The 27781-nt window shown below is 36.7% G+C and overlaps 3 protein-coding genes across 9 annotated transcripts in view; 2 read left to right on the plus strand and 1 right to left on the minus strand.

Moving 5' to 3' along the window:
* Positions 1-1874, plus strand: part of LOC135689820 (uncharacterized) — a 57006-nt gene extending 55132 nt beyond the window's left edge. For all 5 annotated transcript variants that reach the window (XM_089116313.1, XM_089116312.1, XM_089116311.1 and 2 more), the window contains 3 exons: positions 320-442; positions 950-1143; positions 1671-1874. In XM_089116313.1, coding sequence (XP_088972439.1) covers positions 320-442; positions 950-1143; positions 1671-1712 — 359 coding nt within the window. In that variant the 3' untranslated portion in view covers positions 1713-1874. The remainder of the gene's footprint in view (positions 1-319; positions 443-949; positions 1144-1670) is intronic.
* Positions 1875-2018: 144 nt separating this feature from the next.
* LOC135689817 (zinc finger C2HC domain-containing protein 1A) lies at positions 2019-12363 on the plus strand. Of its 3 annotated transcripts, none has more exons than XM_065207174.2 (8): positions 2019-3440; positions 4527-4603; positions 5382-5510; positions 5729-5752; positions 8766-9002; positions 9144-9237; positions 10024-10324; positions 11750-12363. In XM_065207174.2, the coding sequence occupies exons 1-8, from the start codon at positions 3425-3427 to the stop codon at positions 12156-12158; spliced, it is 1287 nt and encodes a 428-aa protein (XP_065063246.2). In that variant the 5' UTR covers positions 2019-3424; the 3' UTR covers positions 12159-12363. The 3 variants fall into 3 exon arrangements, with proteins under 3 accessions (XP_065063246.2, XP_065063248.2, XP_065063249.2); XM_065207176.2 differs by having other exon boundaries at positions 5735-5752; XM_065207177.2 differs by lacking the exon at positions 5729-5752.
* Positions 12364-16283: 3920 nt separating this feature from the next.
* On the minus strand, positions 16284-26654 carry LOC135689684 (uncharacterized). Its single transcript, XM_065206997.2, has 3 exons — positions 25962-26654; positions 20873-21130; positions 16284-18773 (listed from the first exon to the last, which is right to left on the minus strand). Exons 1-3 carry the CDS (start codon positions 26100-26102, stop codon positions 17712-17714), a joined length of 1461 nt encoding a protein of 486 aa, XP_065063069.2. The 5' UTR covers positions 26103-26654; the 3' UTR covers positions 16284-17711.
* Positions 26655-27781: the final 1127 nt, after the last annotated feature.

The raw sequence follows: 27781 nt of genomic DNA on the forward strand, positions 1-27781 counted from the left end.
GCTTGTTGATAAATAAGAGTTCAAAGTGTTCTTAAAGATTCTGTAGTTTTGCTAAATTTGAAATGTAGTTTTTGACTGTTCTGATATCTTTTTAATTCGAAATTGGCAACTGTTAAGATACATTTTCCAAAAGGGTATGCTGGCAGAAAAAACCACTGGTCAATATTTTTATCTCTCACAATTGATCGTATTGTAAACTCCATCCAAGTGCCATTTCAAATATATTTTTTTGAATTGGAGTTATCTCATCCTCAAGTTTTGTGAACTAGATATCTATTGAACCAGCTGAATATTGTTTTTATATTATATTTCTTTTCAGATATCAACGAATGCGAGAATAAACAAAACCCTTGCAGTCAGCTTTGCAACAATACTCAAGGATCCTACCAATGCTATTGCTTCAAAGGATATAAACTGAAACAAGATAATATCACATGTGAAAGTAAGTTCGATTCCGAAACTTTTATCCCTTTAAAAAACATATAGACGTGGTTTAAATTGTATTTGCTCAAACCCTGTAAAAACACTTTGATATAATTTTGACACGTGGTTAAACCCCGTAATATAATTATGGATGCATGAGATTAGAATAACATCACGCCTTCTGGGAAAGAAATAATGAAAGTCACAGAATGTCTTGAGAGTTTTATGTCATAGAATGTATATATTTGATTGTTTACAAATACATGCAGACCTAAAAAGTTCCATATTTTGCGGGACTTTTAAGTACTTATTATCTTCATGGCCATGTTACAATCAGTGCCTGCTAAATGTGTCATCATCTTGCTTGCAATAAAGTATATAAACAAACTTTTTGGAGACGTATTGTCAGCATTTTCAATGAGAAACGTTTAGACTTCTTTCATTGGCAGGATAACTTTGGTTTTGACCATACTTGAAAAGATTTGCCAATGTTGATTGTACTAAATGTGTTTGAATTTCCTTTTAGAAATCCATACGATTGCATTCTCAATTGCAAATGGCAGCCCACTTTCTGCTGGTGTCGGTGCAATGGCAGCGATAATAACACTTATTTTATTCGCTGGCCTGTCGGCATTTGTTACGCTTATCAGGAATTATAAAAAGAGAAGGAAATTTGACAAGGAATTTGGACGTCAAAATGATGGACGTCCACAAATTAAGGTATGACACTTTTCATTCATGTGATTGCGTGATAGTCATTCAAGGACGTCGGAACCGAGGCTGCTGCAGGGGCACGTGCTACCGGCTTTTGATAACAGGCATTTTTCTAAAAAGTAGCCTCTCGAAAAGTGTCATTTTTCTGTGACATTTCCCCCCCCCCCCTGCCTACGTTTGTCTTTCCAATTTTGGCATGCTTCTGACATTCCTGTAGTTATTTGCTTAATTGCTTGAGCTTTTTTCCTCTTTGATATTTTCGGCGATCGAGAAGAAAAAGGAAACATTTTTGTACATAACCATTCAGAGATTTTACCACGTTTTATAATTTGCCGAATGCAACTTCTATAATTACCGAAGTAAAGACTCGACTTTTTAATGGCATTTCCCCTTTTATTTTGAAAATTGGGTAACCTCGCCCTAAAACATATATTTAATGATTAACTTCATGCATTCACTTTGAAACTATGTATTGATTGGAATAGTAGTCATTTTTCATTAGATTTTAATAAATTTCTTTTTTTTCTTTTTAGATATCTAGTAACAGCAAATCCATATTTAGCTGGAGGGACTGAAAGATTTTGTGTAGTATTTAATCTTTTTAAAAATTGTAAATAATTTATAAATTTATATAGCACTATTTTTACTTTTTGTAACTTTTATGTTACTTTGAAATACAAAACTTGTATATATTAAAAATGTAGGTATTTTTTTCTATAAAATGTATCAGTTAAAAATTTTTTTCATTTTTCCGAAATCAATTTTTCTTGATAAAATAATCTTCATTAAAATTTTGACTAATTTTCGTTTGTTGATTTAACTGGAATATTTCTCCGACTAAAATGCTAGAAAAGAAGACAGATAAGATTTTTCTCGATAAAAACTGACATAATTGTTTTTAAATCATTTTTTTATGTATCTCCGTGATCTCCGTGGTTTTCAAGTAAAAGCTGTTTTCGCTTTCCAAAGATTGTAAGAATTTTATATTTTCAGCACGAAATTGGTTTGACTTTCTTTCCATTTAAGCAAAGTAAATTATAACAAAAAATTTTCTTTTTCCTACCTTGGTTTACCTTCAAATTCAAAGCAACAGATGAAGAAGCTCATTAGGTTTAATAATCCTGTTAATATCAAAAGTTGTAATTACAGAGCTTGTTGTTTTGCCATTTTCTCACAAAGTTGCGAAGTTTCAAAGGTCACTATATATAACTTCACCTTTCTCTTTATGTCTAGGAACATTTTACAGATCTAACTTTTCCATCAGCTGTTTTTTCTCACAAGTCGCTCAAGTAAACTTTTTAAAATACCCATAAAGCACTTTGCAATCTTTTGAGTAAAAAACTGACCCATTTTAAGTACTCTGTATCCGGAGAAAAACATGCTTGATAGTTTTATGCAAGACATGTAACTGGAAGTATAGCTAGCACCTTTCAATGCACTCTCTACCAACAAAGAATGTTGTCCTTTTGATATTGTGAACAATTCTCAGGCCAAAACGATTTGGATTGCACAAGTGCTATGCCTTTATAACGTCCGCTAAAAACCGAAGAAACCCCTTATGAAACTAATATAGCTAAGATTAAAAAACTTCTTTCAAAAATATCTTAGTAGATTTTTGAATCAATAAAGCCATTGGATAGCAAACAAACTCTCGTAGCACAGCAAACATACAGTTAGAATAATTTACTTAACACACGGGGGATGGAGAAATTCTTTTCGACCAAAGGATGGATAAATGATAAATTGCGATGGCGTTTATAAGGTTCTATAATCCTCGACAAAACCTCTTGGAGAACAGTGCATATTCACTGCATATTCCCCTTGCCCCTAAACAATGATTTCTAGCACCTTTACTGGGGGCTAGCGTTATAAAAATCCCCAAAAATTCGCCAAACTTTGTAACCTTGGTGATTTTATGTTGGGAACGAGGCTGACAGGTGGTCACCAGTTTGCTGTGGAAACTGTCATCATTCGAATACAGAAATGGCGGGTATTTGAACTCTCTTCTGTTTGATTTGTAAAAGAAAAACGGAAGAGGCTATTTGCTTTGTTGCTTCGCCGTATCTCAAAGTTTTGGATGATTCGTCTGCAAGTTATCGGATAAAGTTTTATATTTTAAAAAGTTTTAATCTTTACTCTTGTCATGATTTAATAGTTTAGGCCACATCCTGGTGTTTTGCAGCGCAGTCAAAACATCTGCTTTTAGCAAGCCAAGTAATTAAGTGACCTGCCTCCTCCTCCTGGAATATTGATATTTATATGGTTCTCTTGCCAATTTGACATCAAGATGGCCGAGTATGAGGGTAAGTTTTTGCAGTTCAGAAAATACGCATTCCTTAAACCCGTTGCTATGTCAGCATAAAAATACATTGGCGACAGAAAATTTCAGTTATATTTTGAGCTAACCTTAAGTCTTGCAAATGCATAATAATTATGAATATGGCTATATTTTTTTGCAAAGATATAACCTGTATCTTGTTTTTAATTCTAGATCAATGCAATAATGTTTTACAGAACCTTTTTAGTCTTTGTTTACAAATGATTTTCAGCTTTAATCCTGTAAAATTTATAATTCAGCCTTCATTTATTAGTGAGACTGGTGATCGATAAGTCCATTGTATTGCTAGATAGTGTAGTAACGGAGAGATTGAAGATAGTATTGCATTATGACGGACAATTTCTGAAATCAAAGGGCTGAAAAGCATGCATATTTTGCCTGTTTTTTGTCAATTTGAAATGCCCAAAACAGAAAGCAAATTTTCAAGGTTTGATATAAATAGGCAGCAGCACCTAATGGTATAAAAATTGGGGACTAATATAGAAAAACTCGAAATCTCAGAATCAGGCATCTTATAGGCAACAAAAATGTGAGATGGCCATCTTGGCTCCCATAGTTGAACAAAAGCAGAAAGTTTTTAATGGATACACCCCCTTCAGCTAGAAGGCCAAGTAAGTTGTAAACAATCATAACATTTTACAAGCAGCAAGCATTATTATTCTCTTTATAGATGATGCAATTAAAAGGTTTAAAAATTGTTTTTAAATTAGCTGATTTGACAGACAACAAGTTTTAATATATAGTAAAAAAATGAAAAGAAGCATAACAGACAAAATCTTAGTGAAAAGAAGCACATACTTAACTTTGAGGCAACTGTAAGAGCTGGTCCATTCAATGATGTTTTTATATTTAAAAAGGGTTTCATTTCATGAACATGAAGCTGCAGTCATGAACTGCATAGCAATGTGAAAATGATGGGTGATACATATTTTCTTGGTTCTAAATCACGGATTTTTTTATCTCACAAATCTGACATTTAAATTTCTCTTCAGTATATTCTTTATGTTTTTTGCTAAATGCATCAAAAATTCCACTTTCTTTATTCAATTAGCATTCAGAGACATAAGAACACCATCAACTTTACATCCATGCTCAAATTGTGGCAGAACATTTAATCCTGAGACATTGGTAAGTTTTTGCATATAAGTTTGTTTATCTTAAGCTTTTTATTAGTTAGGGGAAAACAAATTAAACTGACTGATCAACTTCAAGGCCAATCTCCACTGATGCTTTTTTGCAGCATTTGTCTGAAAAATTCACAAAAACACATGCACAGAAAGAACAATTTTGAGAGAAAAGCGTCTGTGTATTGAAAAATTTGCTTGATGATAGTTGAACTATTATCATCAAGCGATATTATTCGAGGTAAACATAGGACAAAAGAATTACATGATTTTCATAATAGGCCTTTGCAATATGACATTCTCAGAGCAACTGGAACTTAGTAGCAGTGAAACTGACTTGCAGTTACGTACTTTACTGGGTAGATTAGGTAATAATTCTTTTCCACAAGCAGACATAATTTTTCAAATGCCAATTTAATTGGTATTCATCTTTCTGGTCGCTGTCTTTATGTAATTTGCGCACCCAATCTTTACATGCTTTTTTTAAAAGCTTGATTTCCCCTTCAGTAAATATAACTGAATTTCTTGTTTTCTTACATTCAAGAATGGTTAAGACAGCCTGAGACAACATCTTTGTCCTAAGAATCTGTGCATCCTGAAATTGGATCAAAATCAGTGGAGATAGAATGAGCTGATTTTTGTACAAACGTTTCAGCGAACGCTAAAAAACAAGCGTCAGTGTAGATTCGGCTTCATACCGCAAAGAGATTCAATGGTTGTCTTGCTCCATGTTAAAGTTAACTAATACTTTATTGAAACCTCTTTCTCTTTTGATTTACTAGCAAAGGCACGAGAAAGTATGCAACAGTCAAAAACAACGAAGAGTGTTTGATTCAAGTAAAATGCGTTTGCAGGGGACAGAAGCTGCAACTGTCAAAAGGAAACCCAGCCCTCCACCATCAAAAACAAAGGTAAGTAAGTGATACTCTCTTTTTGTTGCTTTGGGATAGTCCCCTATCCTATGAATGCTGAATAAATTTTGGAGAAACAAATTTCTGAAGAAATGCAGAGATGTGCCCAGTTCTCCGTTGAAAATATTTTTTGGAAGGGTTAGGCCACTCAAGCGACTGGGATCTTTTGCATTACCTTGTTTTATGAACCTGTGATACCACTCCCTTTCTTCTCCTAGAAACAGATATCATCATCTTCAAAGGTAGGAGGGATGAAACCCTTTAGATCTTCTTTCCAACACATATACCTGATCATAATTTTATTATATGTTGCAATTATTTTAGAAGATACTAATTCTTTGGAAATGCAGAATAGACTAAGAGTCACAACTTTATTCATAAGGTGTTTTTATTTGCCCTCATTCTGGGATTGCACCTGGGAGTATACTTTCACATGATATATTATTTCTTCAAACTAATCAACTGCTATCAAAAGCATATTCTAGGGTAGCTGGCAATTTAATAGCAATCTCAAAGAAAGTTATTTATTAGAAAGTAGTTCAGGCTGAAGTCAAATAATGTTTCTGTGGAAAAATGAAATAATAAACAAACAGATATCTGCTTGGAAAAAAGCCCAACTGTTAACTTCATGGAAGAAACACAGAAAATTGCATGATATCAAAAGGCAACCTCAGTTTTAGGTAGTTAATTGAAAGCATGTACAGAAAGCATAAAATGAATCTGGTGGTGTCTTATAAAGATTGAAAATAGCAAACAGTCTTCTTGAAAACATGCAATTTTTTAAGACTCACTTTTTCTTTTCTTCTTGTTTTTTAATATGTCCTCTACCATAGTCTTTTGGGTCATACAGGTTACTGTCCAATGCCATATCCCTTTTTAAGATACTTCTATCCAAGAGCTATAATACAACATACCACCTCAAGGGTCTAATTTTATTTTGTCTGAATCCTGCAGACCTGTTTTTCAAAGCTCCTTTTTTCAACCAAATTAACCTAATTTTATTTTGATATGACTAGCTTTGCTGTAAATCAAAGTTCTTATTCATTCGTCACACCATACATGATTATTATAAAAAATGTTGTGAAACTTTTCAAAGGAAATATTATTTTGTCTTGTCATGGATCCAGTGGGGTAATACAGTTTAGGAAACCTTAGTTAGATATCTAAGGGCCCCAATCAAAAGTGGCCCTAAAGTATTGTTCTATATGACTCTGCTCAGAACACCACTGGATTGGACCTTCTTGCAGACATTAGGTAGGGGTCCCATTTCAGTTTTATTCCCAAGGGCCCAAGGTGACTTTGCTATGCCACTGCATGAATCCTTGTATCTTGTTGTTGATGGTATGAAGAGAGATTCTCCAATCAACCTTTTCACTACTAAGAAGTTGTTAATCTTTAATGCCTAAATCCACCTCTTAAGTAAAATTTTAGGTTGTAGCTGACTGTAAGTCAATGCCCATTCATGAATAATTAAGGTGCTCTATTTACTTTAGATCTAAATTGAGACTTTCTCACATTATTCAAGTTCAGCAAGCAGGTAGTGTTTCAGTATGTTTAGTTTAGTCTTCAACTTAAATTGTTGTTACAGTTGTTGTTCTTCATATATTATAATAAACACCTGCAAGAGCAGAATAAACTTTGAGTAAATGGGGTTTTTGGATTTTTTTTTAGTTTGACAGTATTAGAAAGATACTGTGACCAATTCTACCCCCTCGTATCCTTTAGTCTGTCACTGACACTAGTTTTCAGACAGTAGCATGCTGACAATAAAACAGAAATGCTAGCAACAGGCAGGCCCGGTTTCAGGAATTTTTGTTGGGGGGGGGGGGTGCAAGTTTTTATCTACCGAGTACATTTTGGCAGCATTACACTGCGTTAATGCAATCAGAATTTTTAGCATTGTTAATATTTAAATTTCAGCTATTACAAAGCAACTTCAGCTGTAAAACTATTAGTTTTATAAAAGTTCTAAAGTAATCTTTTGTGGCCACGTAGTTTACTCAACCTTTAGTAACACTGAATCGAACTCTTCTGTTCTTCAACTGGACCCACTTCTTGATAAAAGATAAGATCTGTGTAAAGTATTTCTCGCACGAAATTAGCGTAAGAGATTGTAGACGATCCTGGAGCATTGTGCTTTGCAGTTTTCAGAGACGGGGCCACAAAATTGAGACTGAGGAGGGGGTGGGGCTAAGAATCAAGTTTAATGACATATTTGTCAAATTTCTTGAGATTAATGTTTTTCTGTGATGTTCCTAATAATCCTCTTCTGGATCAACGGAAAAATGCATGAAGGAAAATTTTTCGTCTGAAAATTTAAAAAAGATTATCTACCCGTCAAAATCCCAATTTTACTGACTAAAATCCCGATTTTGCCGACTAAAGCACAAATGCCTATTCTTGGGGGTGTTAAACCCCCCCCCCCCCTCCCCACACACACACACACCCCTCAGGGGACCGGCCCTGGCAACAGATAGCTCACTCTTTTACCAATCCCAGCTTAGTATATCAACAGAATACTCAGGCTAATTTGCCAGGGAAATGGAATGTTCCCGGGGTATCCAGTCTGTAAAAACACAATTCTGGCTGGAAGGTGGGACGAAACTGTAATCTATCCACATGTTTTCGCATTCCATAATGAAAAAATGACGTTTTGTGATATCCGGGGAAGCTGTGGGATGGGATAAAAAAACCATAAGCTGAGAGGTGGGATAGAATTTTCATGTAAACATGCAATGATTTCATCTGACTAACAATTTTAGACTCAAATTCTTAGCAGCTCTTATAGTTAAGTTAGCCTCCTTTTGTATTCCTTTGAAATTTTTTTTCCTGGAAATACAGAAATTTGTATCTAAAATTGAAAATTTGGACTGGTAACGAGTTTGTTATATCCGGGGTTCGTCATACCGAGAAAATTTGTAATGATTTTTTTGAGCAGAATCCAAGGAATTGTGTTCGTTTTTCCGGGAAATTCCTTATGTCTGGGGCTCGTTATGTCGAGATTTCACTGTATCTGTCAGGTCTTGGTGAGTTTAAGGTAAGAAAATTTGCGGGCAAGTTAGGCGTGACAGGTTCTCTTTAGATTTTTAGCTGGAAGTAAATCTTCGTTGAAGTCGAGATTTTGCTGGATTTGCCGACTATGAAGCATTTTGCCGACAAACTTTCTTACAAGTAGGAGCTGATGTGACGCCCCACGTTGCAACAGCCCGGCTATTGCTCATTTGAGTGTATTTAAAACGTTATACTTCTTTTCAGGATAAATCGAACTGGAGAGCAAAGCATGAGAACCTGATTGCAACCTTGAAGGCAGCACGGGGCGAAGGTCCAGCTGTAGCTCCTACGGTGGATCCAGGTTACGTTGAATGTCCTTACTGTACCCGAAATTTCAATGAATACGCAGCAGAACGGCATATACCCTTTTGCAAAGAGCAGAATGCACGATTGCCAAAGAATAGTGGAAATTCCAAGTCAAAACTCACAAAGAGAACTCAGGTGAGAGGCTATTTTACGTTGGAATAGTGAAGTCCTTTTAAATTTTACACAGATCGCTAGAAAATCACGTGTTTTGATGCACTCTGCCCGAATGCCTGTCATGTTTTGCCAATGCTCATTTATACCGCTTTTATTTTACAGTATAAGCCTCCTTTACCTGGATCAAAGAAAGGCAGCTCATCATCATTAGCATCAGATGGAGGCACACCCAAACAGAGGCCTTTACCAGCCAAAGGTATGCTTCTCTATCCGTTCGAAAAATCTGCTCCACAGACCATTCTCCAAAGAATATTTGTTACAGAAGCTTTTTTACAACTATTTACTTTTCGGAAATTTTTAGTTGAAAAGGAAAACATAGCTATTATTAGAATGTATCGATGTTCTTTAACCTTAACTTCAAACTGATGAAACTTTTTACATAGAACGCAAACAATCACTGAACGTGTTTCAATAAAAATTTTCGATAAGCAACTGTCGTGTCATGGATTCCAATTGGACAGATTTCCATTTGAGTTACCACCAAACACAGCTTAGCTAACCTCTCGCTATGCAATCTTAACTGGCTGTTTTATTATTTAATCTTCTGCGCTACTTGGAAAAGATGTTTTCCCAGCAACAATTTGTTTGGATGACCCAGCACAGATCGTAATTGGTTTATTTGAGATTTGTCTGCCTTGTTGTTAACAATAATAAAGTGTTCCCGTGAAGTAACTCCATTTAATCGCCTACCATTGTAGCCAAACTGTTAGACATTTTTACGAAGGCCACCAGGTCATATACTCTCTCTGAGCCATGCGAGACTTGGCCTACGAGGCTACTGTCGATCATCGAGCTAGGCCCAGAGCTCTACTTCAGCACAGTATCCAAGGAAATGCGTAGGAGCCTTTAGTTGCTTCCCCACTGACTGTTTTGCGACAGAGCATACCGTGTTTACTATAACCCTGTTTTTAACACTGTTATGTAAGCTTTTAACGCGCAAAAAGCCGGCCACGAATTGTTTCATCCGAGAAACTTTTTTTAGGCTCGACACAAACACCGTCTTCGGGCGGAATAGCGAAGCGCTCACCTGCACCATCGCCAACACTGCGTCGGAAAAATGCTCCTGAGCAGACGGATTCTCGTGTACTACGGAGGCAATCTGCCGCCTCTCCGCCTCCACAGCGTCAGAATGAGTTTGGTTCTACAAGGGCTGTTGAGAAGAATTATAATTACAATGAGCAGTACCAAGCACGGCAGAAACAACAGCAGGGACAATACAAAGAGAATTATCGAGCGTCCAGTGGCAGTTCTTCTGATTCCGATGCGCATCGTGTTGGTTCAGGGTAAGCAACTTTGCAGATGCAAACTCATTTTTGTAGACTTTAACTTCCGGTTTCAGCTTGTCTTGATCTTCTGTTTATGTCAGTGATTCTCTCTTTCTTATATGTCTATTGAAGTTGTACTTGGCCATATCGGCCTTAATATGTAAAATTACTTCTTTGTTGAAAATTCGTGACCAAAAGGTACTCTTTGTACGCATTTTAAAGATTACAAGCTCATTTTGTTGAGCCAAAACTCTACCACATTTCTGGTAGTGAAAAAATACCAAAATGCGGAGTCTTTAAGTGTCCATTGGAGTGTTCAATTTTTCGACTGCAGTATTTGCCTAAAACATTATTCCTATGACTCCAAAAAGGTACCAGCCCCCTAAATAAAACTTTTGTTAAATCTCCTCGACCTCAAGGTTCCACTGTTATTTGAAGGAGTGATAGGAGGATGAAACTGTAACTCAGCTATAAACACTAAGTAGGGATGTTGCAACAATTTTGACAACGATGGTAGTGAATTAAAAGGAAGACCGCAGTATATATGAGTTTGTTAAGTGATTGACCTTAAAAAAGATTTTTCTGAAGAGCCATCCTTGCGAATTTTTTATGTGGTAAACCTTAAAAACTAATTTTAAATTCAAAATCAAAGTAGAACCTTAAAATTAAAATCATGGACAATTAAAAAAGAAAAGAAACATTAAGCAGCTGAAGAATTGAATGTTAAAAAGAAATTATAACAACGATATTAAAACGATTGCGTAAAATATCTAGAAATATTCTTGTGACGCCATTGAACTTTTTGAGTTCTTTTGGGTGCTTCAGCATCTATTTTCCAATTTGCAGACTATTTCCTTTTTGTAGGCTGCTATTTATGTAAGATACTAATGTTATTTCTCTGTAAAGGACATTTTGCTTTGCCCCAGTGGTAAAAAACGAAGATATTTCAGAATTTCCTATGATATTGTTGTATTACTATTCGCATTTTTTGTTACGAAAGAAATGCCATTGATTTTGTTACAATTTATGGAAAAAGTGAGAAAGTAGAAGTAGAGTATGTTGCTAAAATCCACTTGCTCTTGGTTCTAATTATTTTAGTGAGAGGTAAAATACGATAAAAATTCTCAAAATTGTAGGTAAGAAAACTCTAATAGTATTATTTAAAACGAATGGAGTGAAATGTACTGTTCATAATGGTTTGATTGTCGTCTCAAAATAAAAGGAAAAAGTTTGCTTAGGATTGTTAGAAAATTTGAATATGTTTAGGACCATAATATTTTTAATGATCGCGATTTATGGAAAGCCGCAACGGTTCGAGGCGAATCTCCTGTTTCTTGACGATGATTTCTTTACTGTTGATGTCATGACATTTAATTGATGTCATCCACACTGCTTTCGATAGTCAAGAACATCCTGCATCTGACAGGCTTTTCATTTGCTTAGGAAACAGCCCCCTGCATGGCTTAAAGATTTCAAAAAGACTGAAGATACGTCAATATTGCCAGAAAGAAAGACAGATAGTTCTTCTGCTAGCTCGAAAGGACGCCACAGTGGAAGACAACGCGAAACTTCGAACCGAGATGTTTTCGATTTCGACGAAAAGCCCATAAAACCAATCCGCCGCAATAGCGAATATGACAGTGATGATTTCGGTCCACCACTGACGAAACCGACAGCTGTCGGTGTTGTGCGACCGTCTTCACGGGATGTTTCGGGCAAAGAAGACAGAACACCAAGTGGACGGCGAAAACTTGCGAACTTTTGCCATGAATGCGGGACAAAGTACCCGGTGCAAACGGCAAAGTTTTGTTGTGAATGCGGTGTCCGGAGAATGCATGTGGAACAAGCCTAGAAGAACACTTTATTCCTGAAATTTGAAATGATATTTCGCACGATACAGTATAGTTACGTATTAATGTTGCATCTTTTGTATTTGTCGAACTGTATTTCAAAATCTGACTTCGTTGGGTGTCATGCTTCTAAAGCACCTACTTATCCAAGGCAATTGTACATTGTTTGATATCAATTGAGCCATGTTTTGAATTTCTTTTAATAAACTTTTAGATTTTTCTTTGTTATTCAGCACAATAAAGACCTGAAACAGTCGCTTTGATGAGGAGAGAAACGCTAAAAAACAGGTCGTTGTTTGTTGATCTCAGTTTCCTTTGAAAAAATTTCGCTACTTAGTTGTCATGACAAATAAGCTAATTATTTGCAAGCCATGTCATCAATTTTTTCTTTCTCGCAAAAGGATACACTACTTAAGTTAAATTGATAGTATAGTTGGCAACCTTGCTTCTCGATTTAAATTTTTCCAGATCAAGATCAGTTTCTATAGCGTGGGTGGACGGGCATATTTTTGTTCCGCCAGGTTTTTCTCCCATTGGACAGTAGGGATCACGCCATCCGACATTTGATGATTTTCTTTAGTTGATTAATAACAGTTTCATAGTCTATCCAATGTTGAAGAAAACGAACTAGCATTCAAGCACGGTCCTCCAGGAAGATATGAAGTTACTTTAACTTTATGTGGATGCTCATTAAATTTATCAAGCTTCTCGATAATAGATATTAGTTTTATATAACTGTTTCAAATCATCTTAACAGCCTCAGACCGTTGTGGAACAAACCTTGGCTTTAAATTTGAAAAATTTTTCTTTACGACTGTTAAGTCCCTCAGCATGTGTGGCTGTTAAGAATACCACAGATTTTTCCAACAATTGGGGTTGCCCTTCTAAACCAAACGTTCTATACCTTGGGAAAATTGGGACATAATTCTGCCGGACAAATCGATAATTGCTGCTCTTTCCCCCACTAGAATATAGATGTTATTTATGGTCATCAGTCAAGATAGAATCGGAATCATTCAACATATCTCAGTAGACGGTTTTGTATGCTCGCTGTCTTTTGCACGGAACAAAGACTTACATTTATCTGTATCACAAATTACATCATTGCGTATTGATTGTTAATTGACCTTCGTTTGGTAAATAAGGGATGGGCCAAAATCAAGATTATCCGTCATTAATTGAAAGTGGCTTATATCCGTCATTAATTGAAAGTGCCCGCCCACCCTTTATATTGTTCTGTTAAATATGGTGCACTCATTTTTTTATAAGAACTAAGCTCCGGATCAGTGAGTAAAAGTTTTTTAAAGATTTCTTAGATTCCATAGTGCTAAAGCGCTACTTTTTAGAATGAAAATCAGATAACAACGCAAGGTTACGAAAGATCTTCAAATATGTATGGACAAGAACAGAACAAAACATATGACATAAAATTTGACTGGAAATATAACATAGCACATGACATAAGATATGAAATGACAGATAACATAGCACATGACAAAACATATGGCATGACATGTGACATTTGACTTAACCTGAGACATAACCTATGACATTACGTGTGACATGACATATGACGTCACACGTGACATTTGACTTAACATGTGACATGACCTATGACATTACGTGTGATATAACCTATGACATTTCATGTGAAATAACACCTGACATAACGTGTAACCTGACATATGATGTAGCATGCGACATAAAACATACCATATGACATGATATTTGACATATGACATTACATGTGACATAGCATATGACATAACATGACAAAACGTGTGACATGATATATGACATAAAATGTGACATGAAATTTGACAAAGCATATGACTTAGCATAAGACATTAAGTATGACAGAACATTGCAGGAAATATGATATAGCAAAACATTAAGACTGAGGCTGATCAGTACTGTGTTTTGCTAATTTTTTGTCATCCTTTTAAAAGTCCTTTCCATAGTGGATCATTCATTATCAAACATTTGTTTATTCGTCTCCCCAACAAACATTTCTAATCGGCGCAGAGAGTCAGGCAACATCCGATCAAGTACACACTGCTTATGCAAAAGCTCCTCCTGAGTATAATCGCTTTATTATTGGCCTTTCTAGCGTCCATTTGAATAATACCAAGTTTGCGTTCTATGATTTCAATTTAGGATCCATTTTTCCAATCACGTTGCATCTCACGATAAGCAAAGGATTATCTGTCTCAGCTCAGTCTTCTGACAAATTGAAGGAGATTGACTCTCTCATTGTCGCCATGATATGCTGTTTCCAGTAATTTTACAATCTATTCTCTAGCAGATTACATTTACTCTCTCACGTGACACATTATCTCACATGACTACCTATTGATTCGTTGTTACACTTTCCGTTTTCAGCTGATCAATAGTGCACGCGATGTATTCTTGTATAGCTTGCAATAGACTTTTCTAGTTCAACATTATTGTTTCGTGGTCAAGGATAGTTTTTTGGGGCTTCTTAAGAATTCTGGAGTTGTCTGGAAATTTTTGTTTCCATAATGATTTTTCGTATGCAAAGGGAGGCAGCAAATGTTTTCTGACCATGAGGTTAATTACTGCCAGTAGGGGCTTCAATTATTTATAACACAACTGAGACCCGATTTAATGAACTCTATGTTGCTCTAAAAATTGTCTTTTTGCCGTTTGACTAACCTGCTCTTACGAAGACCTGGAGGTACTGGGACAATTTGCCCTCTCCCCTCGTGTCGGCGGCCCTGATCAGCAGCAGAACGGAATAGCTACTCTACGATCTGAAGTTGGCCTCTTTTCCCTGCATGTTTTTCAAATCTGAACGATGTTAGAAGTGGAAGCAATTTTTTTTATGAACTTTGTTTACAGTTTTGTAGTTCAAAGTCCATTTGTAGCTTAGTCATTTCTTTATCATATAAGCGCGACAGATTTGCGTAGATAAGCCTCAAACTTCACGGATAATGAGACTAATGCTTAGTCTAGGCTTAAAGGTCTGCCGTTGCATAGTTAGGGCTGTTAAATTTGCGGCCGGTTAACACTGCATGCTTAAAAGGCTCTGTCCAATTTCAGGTTAATAGGTGAAAGATTCTCACAACCTATGCATTTTGAAAAACAAGCACTGTCAGATCTCAAGACATGGCCCCTTAAGCTTCGACCTGAAATGGATTTTTAATACGTCTGAAGGCCAACACAGTGATAACACTTGGCATGTTATGTTTAGCAAGGGCATTAAGCATGGGAGTCATGGAGGCCTGTACCCAGTGGTGGAGCCAGAGGCAGGCATGGAGGCTTAAGCCCCTCTGTCGGAGCTGCTTAGTCCACCCGTCGGAAGATATACGAAAAAAAGTTTTAATTTCTTCGGAGCAAGATTTTGCTACCGTTTGTAAAAAAAATTTACGAAAGAGAAGGAGTAACTGATTACAGAGTATAAATGTACAGCCAGGTAACTCCCAAGTAATTCACACACCATATCGAGGAACTCAACTTTCTCTTTCGGCATGCCAAACGACAATCGAACTATCAATATAAGGTGCCGCCTCAGGTAGGAACTCTTGTATACTTGTTTATAGCGACACGAGCAATAATCTGCAAGCTAGCAAAGACTTAACCTACCTAAGTAAAAACGGTCCCTATTCTGTTTAATGGTTAAATTACATCTTTTTTATTACTCAGAAAAGTTTACAACGTTTAGAATATAGAAAAATCACAGAAAAGATCCACAAAGAACTTTCTTGATATATGTCTTTTGTCTTTTTAGGGATATTTTGTTATAAAAGTGATTTCCGCACAAAAAACGTCAATCCCGCTCTAGGTAGCTGCTCTTTCTTGTGTGTTAAACCCGTGTCCTGTCATAATCTTAATGTTTGTGCATCTTTTTGCAACTGGGTTTCCATGTTTTCTCTCTGATTGCCTAGCCCCCCCTCCGTGGGAAGGTCAAGCCCCTCCGTTGGAGAATTTCTAGCGCCACCTTTACCTGTACCCGTCACTCCTCCCCCCCCCCTCCAACTAAACCACGTAGCTTGGGTATTGCCAGTGACTTAGGACCTATGAATAATATTAAACTGTTTTCAAAACACAATAACATTTGATGCCATGGGCAAGCTAGAATGAAGTCGAAAAAAGGAAACGGAAAATACAAATGGAAGATCGTCATTATTATATTAATCATGATCATCTCAATACAACCGTTGTGAGGTGAATTTGAACTACTTCACGCCGTTACAAAATCTCTCTTAGCGATACAAACTTAATACGTCAATGGTTATCTGGAATTTCAGGATACGCTTCAATCCAAACTATTTTGTCATCAGACACCTCTCCTTCAATTAGCTCATATTTAAAAAAATTTAGGAAAGTGAGTATTGGGAAATCTATTAGTGTGAATAGTTTAAAACCACTTAGGGTCTGTTTGCCACCATTTTTGCAAATGGATACTGTTTAGTGGGAGAAGACATTGACCGTTTATTTTCAAAGGCCTGGAATTCTAGACTTAAGTAGTAATCCCCATTTTGAAATCAAAGGATCTCTTCGTGATTTTATCCCACTTACTGGGTTTTTACTGCTGAAATACATTTATTCTGACTATCTAGTTTTTTCAGTTAACATGGCGTGGTTATACATTATTAATTACGAGGGGCAAATCACTCTAAGAAAATCTCGTACACCTTTTGTGAAAATCCTATTGTTTTATCAGAAAATCCCCAGAAATCCTTTCGTTTTTGAGTAAATTCTCGTACGCTATTCGCAAGAGTGAATCGCCCCTCGATTAATTACAAACTGAAGACAGAATCAAAATTTCTCAAGATACGAAAAATATTTACAGCAGCTATTCGTCACTCGCAAAATTGTTTGATATTTCGGTCAATGATGTGGTGCCTTGACCATACGTTGTATAAATCTCATAAACTTTACTCTATGAATAACCTTGCTTTTTACTAAATTCTACAACCGGTCTCAGGGTTGCTAATTTCACCCAACGCCGACGCGATTTGAATGAGACAAACTAGTAAAACGTGTAATATTTCATTAAAGGATCTGGGAATTTTTCAAATTGGGCTAGGGGGTTTAGTCGGAAGGAGAGTGAGAAAGCAGAATAACAGTAGTCCTCATTACAAAGATGAACTCTGACTATAAACATTGATATGAAAGAAGTTATTTTTATTTGGGGCTTTAACAACAACCCCAACCTCAACGATGATTGCATTTATGACAAGGTTCTTAGTTGGTCAGAACGATTAACAGCTTTCAGCCATGGTCCATATCACTCACATTATATAGTTCTTAACATTCGCTAGCGTTTTCTACATGTCTAGCCTCCTAATTGTGTATTTTTGCCTCCTTGATATTAATGAGCCTCTTTAATATTCAAGGAGTCGTGTTCGGTATGATTATCGACATCATCCGCGCAACGAAGTTACGATATTCCTGGTTCCAGCTACTTCTACGAATTGTTAACTCCCCCTATGAAACAATTACTCTAGACATTTTTCTAGGGCATGTTTGATCATTAACATGCAAGAGTTATCCACACGCGAGACTGATGCGAGTTTCACGCGCATTCGTCATACCAACGATATTGTACTGGATACCATTCCGTTTGGATGAGTTCTATATCCAACTTCAAAACCACTCGTAAACTTGGGTTCTCCGTCACTCATTGTAATAGAAGCAGATGCTCTTTTCTGCAATCGATTGTTATCTTTTATCACGTTTGGTCCGTTAACGTTATCTCCATAAGGAATCGTCAAACAGCCGTTTGTTTGGTCGTTATCAATCGTGAAAACCGAGCAATTCGTAATCGAGACTGACCTCTTAATCGCCTTAATCGCATGACTTGAAATTGCCCCTTCGAGGTTGAGCTGTGTTAGGCTTCTATTTAGGGCTTTATTTTGGTCAGCTAACTTACTAAAGTGCTTGCTTTTTGCTGCCTTTTTAAGCATCGGTCTTTCTTTACGCACTATTCTTTCGGAACTCCTATAGTTCCGTGAATCAAAAGCATTCCAAGTTGATGCATTCCCATTTTCAGAAATGTGGCCTAAATTGCGGTAATGATACCGCTCTCTTGCTGATAAAGGAGTCTGGTAACCAGTTCTGCTTTCTCCATTAGTCATAGAGTTTACATCTGACTTGAATTGATCTTCAGATTGCGTTCGTCTGTGTTTTGATAACTTTTGCTCTGACCTTGATGACATTTTTCGCGGTTGCATCGTTTGACTTCGTTGCAAAACATGCTCGTCTTCGTAGGCCTGTGAAGTAACTGTCATTTGTGTATTTTTCTCTACCTGTGTGTTCCCTTCGTTTTTGGTCGCTTGCTTTTCGACGTCACTGTTTCTATTCCATACATTAGATGAAGCCACATCGACCATTCTATCAGCATTTACTTTCCCTTCTACTGCTATTTCGTTGTCGAAACTGCACTGAGAGTCTTCACTGCCCGAAGCATTTGAGGCTTTTAACAAGAAGTCATACCTTGAAGACCTCTCTCCATTCCAAGATTGCTTGTTTCCTCTTTTTGTAGGACTCAGTTCACTGGTTGTTTCCTTGCTTTCTTGGCTGATATTGTAGCTTGCATCTTCTTGGATACCAGAGTCAAATCTCTCATGAATAGAATCTCTGTCAGCGTTCTAAAAAGTAACAGTAAAGATTCGTGATTTGCTCCGGTTTTAACGAAAGTTTTGATCGTATAATCTTGGGCACACCTATTGAGATTAACCACTAAACACGCCCCACGTAAAATGCACATACAGTCCAATGCCCCATCCAATGCCGGCGCATGCGTGCATCGTAAAGCAGAGATATCAAAGTTGAACTGGCAGGGGGAGCAAACTATTAACACTATATGCACCGGTTTGTATATTACTCGAACTTGTAGAAAATAACCTCTGGTGATTCTATGCTATACCTTCGTGTTTCCCAATAAACATAGGCATGTATATAATATTTCCTGTAGCTTGAACGGTATGCTGACAAAAATTGGTGGGTGCAATGCATTAAAGGTAGGTGCTATGAGAGAATTAAATTCTAACGCGAAAAGGCGAAGGCAATATAGAGTCTATAAACTGCTTTTACTTCTCTGGGGAGCTGTAGGAGAGAGAGCTTTGTAAAAAGAATAGGTTGCCGAATTGGTGGTAATCGTGATAAAGAAATATAATTAGGCGCGTTTATTGCGTGTTGCAAAGATCGATGTTTAATAGCAAAAATAGATATTTACGCTTGAATTCAATACAAAGCAATAGTGTTTGTCATTTTGCAGGTAAGGAGTCTCGTTGGTCCTTTGTAAAACATTGTAGAAGATTGTAACTAGATAAAAACAAAGCCTCAACAACCAGCAATTATCTACCGAAGCTAGGAATTTAGAGTCAATGGTGTATAGGTATCAAATAGCATTGCACATTCCAATTTGCTCTACAAATGGGCGTTGTCAAGTAATTCTTTGATGACAGAAAAAATCGTTCCTATTCTTTGATTCAGTCTCAAAAGTAATTCTGTCGGTTGGGTGCAAAACTTAACGTAAGCCAAAGAAAGTTTCTTAAAAAAAGTCAAATGAATCAATGAGTCAGCTATAATAAAACAGTTTGCTCTAGATATTTGACATTCGTATGGTTTGGTTTAAAAATTGTGAAAAAATTGAATAGGTAGACTGTAAGTTGCAGGTAGCGCCGCAATTTGGCCAAATAAACATCAAGTGAATATTCACAAAAAAGTATTTTTACCTAATCAAAGCAAAATTCACCGAATGATACAAACATATAATAGGATGTCAAACCCCCGCAACCCTCCCAGGCACGTCCATCCATGACCGGAACCTTTTAGAATTTAAAAAGTTTCAGTCCCACTCTCTTGCTAGCTAAATTTTCAAATCAACTCGACGGAAAGATAGAAAAAGGAAACAGAGGGGCCGAGTTGAAAACGGTTGAGTCTGCACACAGACTACTCTCTTACCCGACGACCCTGCGCCTATATGGGCATGGATCGTCACTCTTAAGAGTTTGGTTACTGCTTAGGCCATCTACGATAAGTACTTATATTTCCAAAATTTACCAGATACATTTACCCTGTATGATTCTCATAGCATGTGTGTGGCTTGCATCATACGTATAATCGCACGACTCGTTTGGTTATGCCGTTCGTACTGATCAAAGAACAACCCACAACACTGTAACCAAGGTCTTCTGACGTAATCTAAATCCTCAAACAAATATCGTTGTCCCAATGATTTAATTTAAAATAGCATGGAATATTAACCTTTGATATTTTTGTGCTTTAAAAGTTAAGCTCTACAGTGGCCTGGAGGAGGTTTCTAAGGAACAATAGATAAAAAACTTGACCTAGGTACTTTTTCACACTACAAAATTTTCTTTAATGTATATAATATGTTTGCATCTGTGATAAACCAAAACGCTATTACATCCGTGTGTGTAGTTTTTGTAAAAGGGTTTCTATGTTCTCGACGCCTGTCGAGGTTGCATTGTGTGTCAAGAATTTTCTTCCTTGAAAAAATAATTCAAAAGTGTTCAGGTAAAAAGGATAGTGTAGCGAGACAATTTTATAGGTATGGCAGTAAATCTGCTGAGGAAATTTTAGAAACGACAGTACCGTGGCTTAGACGAGATCAATATCTCAAAGTAGGTCAAAATTCCTTCTTGCACTATTGCAAAAGGTCTGAAATTTCCCCATTTTTCTTTTAAAGCATTAATAATAAAACTGTGAATAATAAAATTACCTCTGTTAAACTGCTCTCTGTCATTGATAAATTTGTCACAAGTTGTTTGATTTGTGTGTCATCCTCCTCGAAATCACTTATGTCGAAATCGGAACAGCTTTCATCAGAGTCGAGGGAATCATAGTCATACTCAAGCGCCATGTCATTTTTTCTTTTCACGTCCTCTTCTCCTTTAATTTCTTTTTTGAGTCGCGAAATGTTTGAATTCAAAGTCATGAGCTGACGGTAAATTGTCTTATCCTGCTCCTTCATTTCTCGCTGTTGAGACAAACAAAATATTCAATTTTATAACAAATATCTTTTTGCCTCCCATTTTCATTTGTTATAGCTAATGCATAATAATACATAGCCAATTTCCTTATATTGTGCGCAGCTGGATAGTTAGTTTCCTAAGTTAAGAGTTTAGTGTTGATTGCGTTTGTATCAAATCAAGGAGATTCAAAGATTAGATGTCAAGTTGACGGTTTGTTGGCTTCGTTTAGTTCTTGATACCCTGGGTACCAGACCAAAATTCTCTGAAGGTTGCCGTAATTCGGGTAGTGGACGTGTTGCAATCAAGCTTTCGATACCAGTGAGTCTGGTACCCAGGGTAAATGCTTGAGTATTGTGCTGTTGCAAAGTCACTGTGAAAATATGGAATGAAGATTCAATTTGTGAAGCTGAAAAAGGATATGAGCTGGCTGATTGATGAAATACGAACGATCGCATTTACTATATATAAAGTTGTTAATAGCAATTTAATAATCGCTTGGTATCTTTGGTTTTCAAAGTAATTTGACGAATGCCCGCATCGAACATGTCATGACAATCATAGTTTGCCTTCAAATAAAATATTATCTTTTAACCTAATATTATCTATATTAAATATTATCTAAAATATTATCTAGTTAGGGCTGTTGTATTGTTAAATGCAGCGATTTTCGATTGTGTATTGAATGCAACAATTCAAAATAGAATTTTTTATAGTTAAGTTAAAATAAATTCAAATTAGCTACGTATGCTAGAGCTAAAAATGATAATCACTCGCCGCAGTATCAGACGATTTAAATTTCAACGGGGGATTATGTGATGTTTGTCAAACTACTCGAACAAAATTCACTTGTCTTTCTCTTTAGTAACATTTCAGGTTTACTAATATTTGATTCGTGACAAAGTTTTTCTAGACGCTTTAATCTCTGAATTGCGGGCACCAATATGAGACAAAATATTTCCTTTTCTTTCCAGTCGTTTCCTTTGCAACACGGCTCAACTACGCCCACAAGGCTGAATAATGTATGCGACTGATTCTTAAGAAACAGTAGCTAACAACCAATTGTTGAAATTATTTCACTAACTAAACATCTACCGGTACCTTAATAGTCTAGGTTCTTTAGGGAGCAAACATTTTTAGATCGAGAGTTTTAACTGGACTGGAGAAGAGCTTAGCTATAAGCTTCAGTATTTAACTGCTGATCACCTAAGAACACATTTCATCATTTAGAGCCTATCGTAAATCGTAACCTTACTGCTGCTACAAAAGCTCTTTGTATGAGGATGGCGGATGACTTTGCGGCATGTTTTAGTCTCAATTACAGAGTGATAACAGAAAGCCGTGAAAAAATAGAAGAAAGATATTTTTAAACTCAGGAAAACATGGCAAAATCTTAATTTTGACAGCACGAGCCGATACCCTTATTCTTGTGGTATTATTAGATCTTGCGCGTGCTCTAGAATGAAGGCTTAAAATAAGACTATGGTCCATGAAAGAGAGCGCAATTGATAATCGGAGAAGCGTTCTAAAACCAAGATACAGCATCAAAAGTTAACAACAAAAATTTGATAAATTCTGACAATGATAAGGGTGGGGAGAATATTGCTGCCAGTATTTGACTGGATTTTCCAGAAGCCTGGAAACGCCAACACAACTACCACAACAACATTACTTTTGTACTGGCATGGTAAATACATTCTGGCCGATGGCGTTTACATATTCCTCTCAACTATTCAAGGGCAAGCTCCTATAATCCATTTCTCCCAAGAGCTTACTCTCTTATCGACTTTATCTTTCACACATCCGAAAACCTGAATACACTGTAGGACCTATAGTAAAAACTAGTGTTTTGGCTACAATCTAAATCCAACGATTTTAAAACATCTTTGGCTGCAAACCAACATCCAATACGCTGTATCTTAGATTGAAACAGTAGTTAAGGCAAGAATCTTTAATAAATTTTACAAGAATCAGAATTACGTCAAGAGTAATTGCCTAAAAGATTAAATTCGAATTTCACTCCGATCAACTAAGAGGGATTTAAGATTAGACTAGAGACAGTGTAAGCTACTCAACAAAATTTGAAGTTTTTTAATAACCTTTAAGAAATTAGCATTTGTTTATATACGTGCCTGAAAATTGTTTGAAACATGGTTTGAAACATGAATTTTTAGGTACGACAGAAGGAACTAACAGCTCACAAAAAAGTTCTCATAAACGATTCTCGTAGACGTCTTCCTTCAGTAGTCTCTGTTACTACTTTTTCCTGTATATTATTGTATGTTAAAAACACTGACCCCTTTAATTTTCTTAAAGAATGTAAGGGTGAATCTTCTATAAACAGAGCTCTTACGAATGGTTGAAAGCTTTAGTTTTTGGGAGGGAGCAAAATAATTTATGGTCCTGCTTGTAATATTTATTATTTCTTAACATTTCGATAATAAGAAAGATAATAAAGGTATATGTGCATTCTTGGTAAACACTTAAGTTTCTTTTTGTTAGCTATTGGTGACATGTTGTAAAACTTGTAAAGAATTTTTCAATACTTAAAAGAATGACAGCCCAAAATGGAAAGGCATTACTTCAAAATTAGAAGGAAGTTTTAGAGACTGGTCAGTCAGGAAATTGTGTTTACCTGACCACAAATGCTCGCTTCAATGCCCATGAATTTTTAAAATTGACCATACAAGAAATTGTGGGTTTGATACTAGACGAGCATGTTTTCCTTCCTTCAGAATGACTTGTTTAATTCTCAGAATACTGGCCATACAATGGCGGTGCCAGCCACTACGCTCTAGGGGGGGGGGGGCAAAACAAAAGATTTCAGACCACGCCCCTTTTAGCACCAGAAAACGCTCTTTTACTAACAAGCTTTAAAATTTAATTTTTACGTTACTTTGACAGTGGGCCCTATTGTAAAGAATTTTTCTCTTCGTAGATAAATTATTATAGGCTACCCACTTTAAATATATCATATTATTATTATGATTATTATTTAGGAACGCAATTTTTACCTGAAGGGAACGCCCATGACTTACTTTTGGCCATGTAAAGGCAGTTTGAAAATCATAGGATTACATCACAAAAAGTACGTTGCCAGAATATTACCCCTCCCCCAACATTTTCTCATCGGATTTAGACGAAATGCAAAATTGATCCTGCCGAGAACTGAGGGGGGACGTGGACGTGAAATTTGCAATAAATTATATAACTTTTGATAACAGTTATAAACAAACTTTTTTTTCTTAATATTATGTTGAAATCCTGATTATTTTTCTTTTATTTTGAATCATCTGGAGAATTGTCGGATTCGATATAATTTTTCGCACTCGTGGCAATTGTCACTCAGTACCCATCCGAGATGATGCACATTACACCTTCGACAAACGTTTGCCATCTCTCCTATGATTTTTTCTTCTGATTACAATTCAAAATGGCCCTTCGCAGATTAAACTTTTTTTATAATATTTTTAACTTTAACTTTTTTTATAGTATAGATTAAACTTTTTTATATTATTATAGATTAATGTGCTAAACAGGAAACGACAAATACAGTATGACGTTGAGGGTTTTTGAGAAATATAGCATATTAAGAGCATTTCATCTTCTCCATCACTGCGCATGCCTAGTAACGTAAAACTTTCCAATTTTACGTTAAGAAAGTGTTGGGAAAGTTTTAGTGCTGAAATTAGGAATTAACCAAGAAAGTCTGAGGGCTGGGCTGGAAAAGCTTTCGTATAAAAAACGTGTAACAGTAGAACAGGAGTTGGAGACTTTTTTTCAAAGAGACGTTCTTCTTTCGAAACAAGGGCCACGCTTTGAAGATTAACAAACCCAGCTAGTCGACATAAGAGAGTTCTCGTCTACTCTTTTTGCATCACTTTCCTTTAAAAATATATGCTATAGTTGGTATACAGTGTTGCAATCTCTGTTGCTTTGAAAAGACAGTATTAAAAAAATTTTGGTGGAAAGGAATAAAATCTTTTAATCACTATGTTACCCTTTTTAAAGAGTGATAGAATGATAAGTAGTAGTGCGACAGTGCAAAAGAAGAATCCTGCAAAAAGACTTGAAGGGGTAACATGCATAGACGTGAAAACTGTGGGAACATGAGGCACGTGCCCACCCACCCTATTCAATATCAGAGACAGAGGCGAAGTGTCTATTTGCAGCCCACGGAGATGCCCCTTACACCCTTACATATGTGCCCCCTACCTTAGAAATTATTTACACTTTTATGGTAATTTGCTATCAGAAAGCCATGTCTCTGACTAGTGAATGTGTTTCTTATCATTTTCTTTTTTATTCTGTTAATAGGGCAGAGTGGCAGAGAGGAAGATTTAGCGGGAAGGCAGAAAGAAGGGGGCTTTTCGCCTTCGTAAAACGATTAGAATCCTTTCTGTTTCAACAGTTTGCCTTTAAAAGTTTAACTCTTTTCTTGTAAGTGGCAGTTTGTAACTGATAGTAGTATCTAAATATATACAAATGTCAGATTTCAAAGCCTTGACTGCCAAATACGTAATTGCGGGAAATATCGGATTCTATGAAAGTTGAGACGTTTCTTAGTAGCAAGATATTTTATCTGTGAACCAAAAAACTGTATCATTCGATAGCCTTGTATGACATCATAACCTTTTCAAGCTCGTTCCATTTTCGAGAAAACTGAGCTTTTGAAAAGCAAGACTTAGTCAGTCATGTGCTCTAACATTCAGGTAAACCGGAGACTTCGGAGACCCAATTTCAAAGCAGTCTGATAACAGATTTGGGTTCTAAAATGATTATTGCTCGAGTAGAGTATATCGAAATTGATATCAAGAAACTAGGAGTTATTATGCTTACCAAAACCCGTCTAAGTTTTGCTATCGCCTCGTCCATGGTGTAGCTGGTCTTTGCAGCACTATTTTCCGGGCTGGTCTGCCCAACCCTGATAATTCCTCCCTCAATTTTGTAAGACGACACAACAAACATTCCAGACTTCATGCTCTGCAGTTGCTCCCGAAACTGCTACAATCTTTGCCCATAAAAAGAAATGTCGATAATTGCTTCACCTTTCAAGTCCAAAGCAAGTGGCAATTTCCAAATTGTTTCAGCATCCAGACCTGCTAACACGTACAATCCGAACAGGTGGCTTCAACCGAAGTCTGTGAATCGAAGCCAAGCCGGGCTTGATAAGTGCGAAGTTATTTGAAACTCGACGACGTGGAAATTCTTTATTAAGTCCTCATCTCTCATTGCTTTTGCCAGAATACATATTTGGTTTTATTTTACATAACGTCATAACGAGGAAACAAAAGTCCGAGCCGGCTGACTCTCAGAGGGCCTGTGTTTTAATCCCTCAGACCTGTCTGAGGTCAGAACATTAATATTCTATCGTACACAATTAGACAAAACAAGACAATAACATGAATAGAAGAATGAGTCAATAGTTGTGATAATACTTTGCATAAATGAAACTAAAACGTAACGAAACACGAAACCATTTTCCTGCTTCGTCAAAATTACTTGGCTGAATCGCGTTCTAAAACACTTGTGGTTCGCGGTAACAAGGCAACAGCAACGAAACATAAAGCGTCCTACGAACAAGAAGCGGCAACAGAGGCGTCGCCAAAGGGGGGGGTACGGGGGCTACAGTACCCCCCAACTATTTGTCCGTCGGCACATTAACGATTCTTGCCGGGTGAATGATGTAACTCTTGCACTCGCTTTGCAACTTTTTTGCAACAATTGTGACATGACATAACATTTCTGTGCAGTTGAACTTTCAGAGTATGGCCCTGGGGCATAAACTTTTAAACAGAAACGAATCAAAGTAGCATGCAAGAGTATTTATCTTTTGACCCCACCCTTAAAGAGTGAAACACGCCCTTTTTGTCGGCAAAAATCGCCTCTTCACCCCTCCAAACAATTTTCTTGGCTCTGCCTCTGATCGGCAATATCGGAAAAAGGGACACCAGAGAGGGGATGTGGGCATGCAAGTCCCCCATTTGCTCCTTGATAGGTGTTTGGAAATTTTTCAAGATACTTGCGTCAGATTGTAATACAAATCAGTATCAGTTACAAAAGAGTTAATGTAAGCTGGGAATAACGTTTCAATTGCTTGCCCCCTTTGCCTCTTGGTCGTTGCAACACCCTTAATCAGAGCCGTCATGAAGTTGTGGAGGCAGGGAATGCCTTTTAGAAAAAAGGGGAACTCTCCAAGTACTCAAAAAGCTATCTCTAAGAAATTAACAACAGGCGGTCAAAGTGCAGCAACTTGTTTAGAAGAGTGAAAAGTGCTCAGAACACTGAAGAGAAAACCATTTTTTATTTAACAACGTTCAAGTAGATTAACCATCAAAGTCTTGGCCCCGCCTCTGATCGTTTGCTTATAATCGCTTCTCTTGCCCAGCCTTCAAATCACTAAACATTTCAAAGGTAATTAAAGTTTCAGGGGGTACAATAAATAGTCCCACAAATTTATGCCATCCTTTGATGAAAAAAGGCAATATTTTGTGCTTACATTGATTTTATAGTCATATTTAGTTATAAAACTAGATTTCTGAAAGCCAGATTCAAGATATCAAAGTTTTGTAAAAATTAGATTAGGAAACGTTTGAATTCTCTAGGTTTCTGCACGCTTTTCCTACCAAGGGTTTTAGCAGAAGAGCCCAAACTGTTGC

Source organism: Rhopilema esculentum, chromosome 5, assembly GCF_057945365.1.
Source record: "Rhopilema esculentum isolate cy_ngs chromosome 5, ASM5794536v1, whole genome shotgun sequence".
NCBI lineage: Eukaryota > Metazoa > Cnidaria > Scyphozoa > Rhizostomeae > Rhizostomatidae > Rhopilema > Rhopilema esculentum.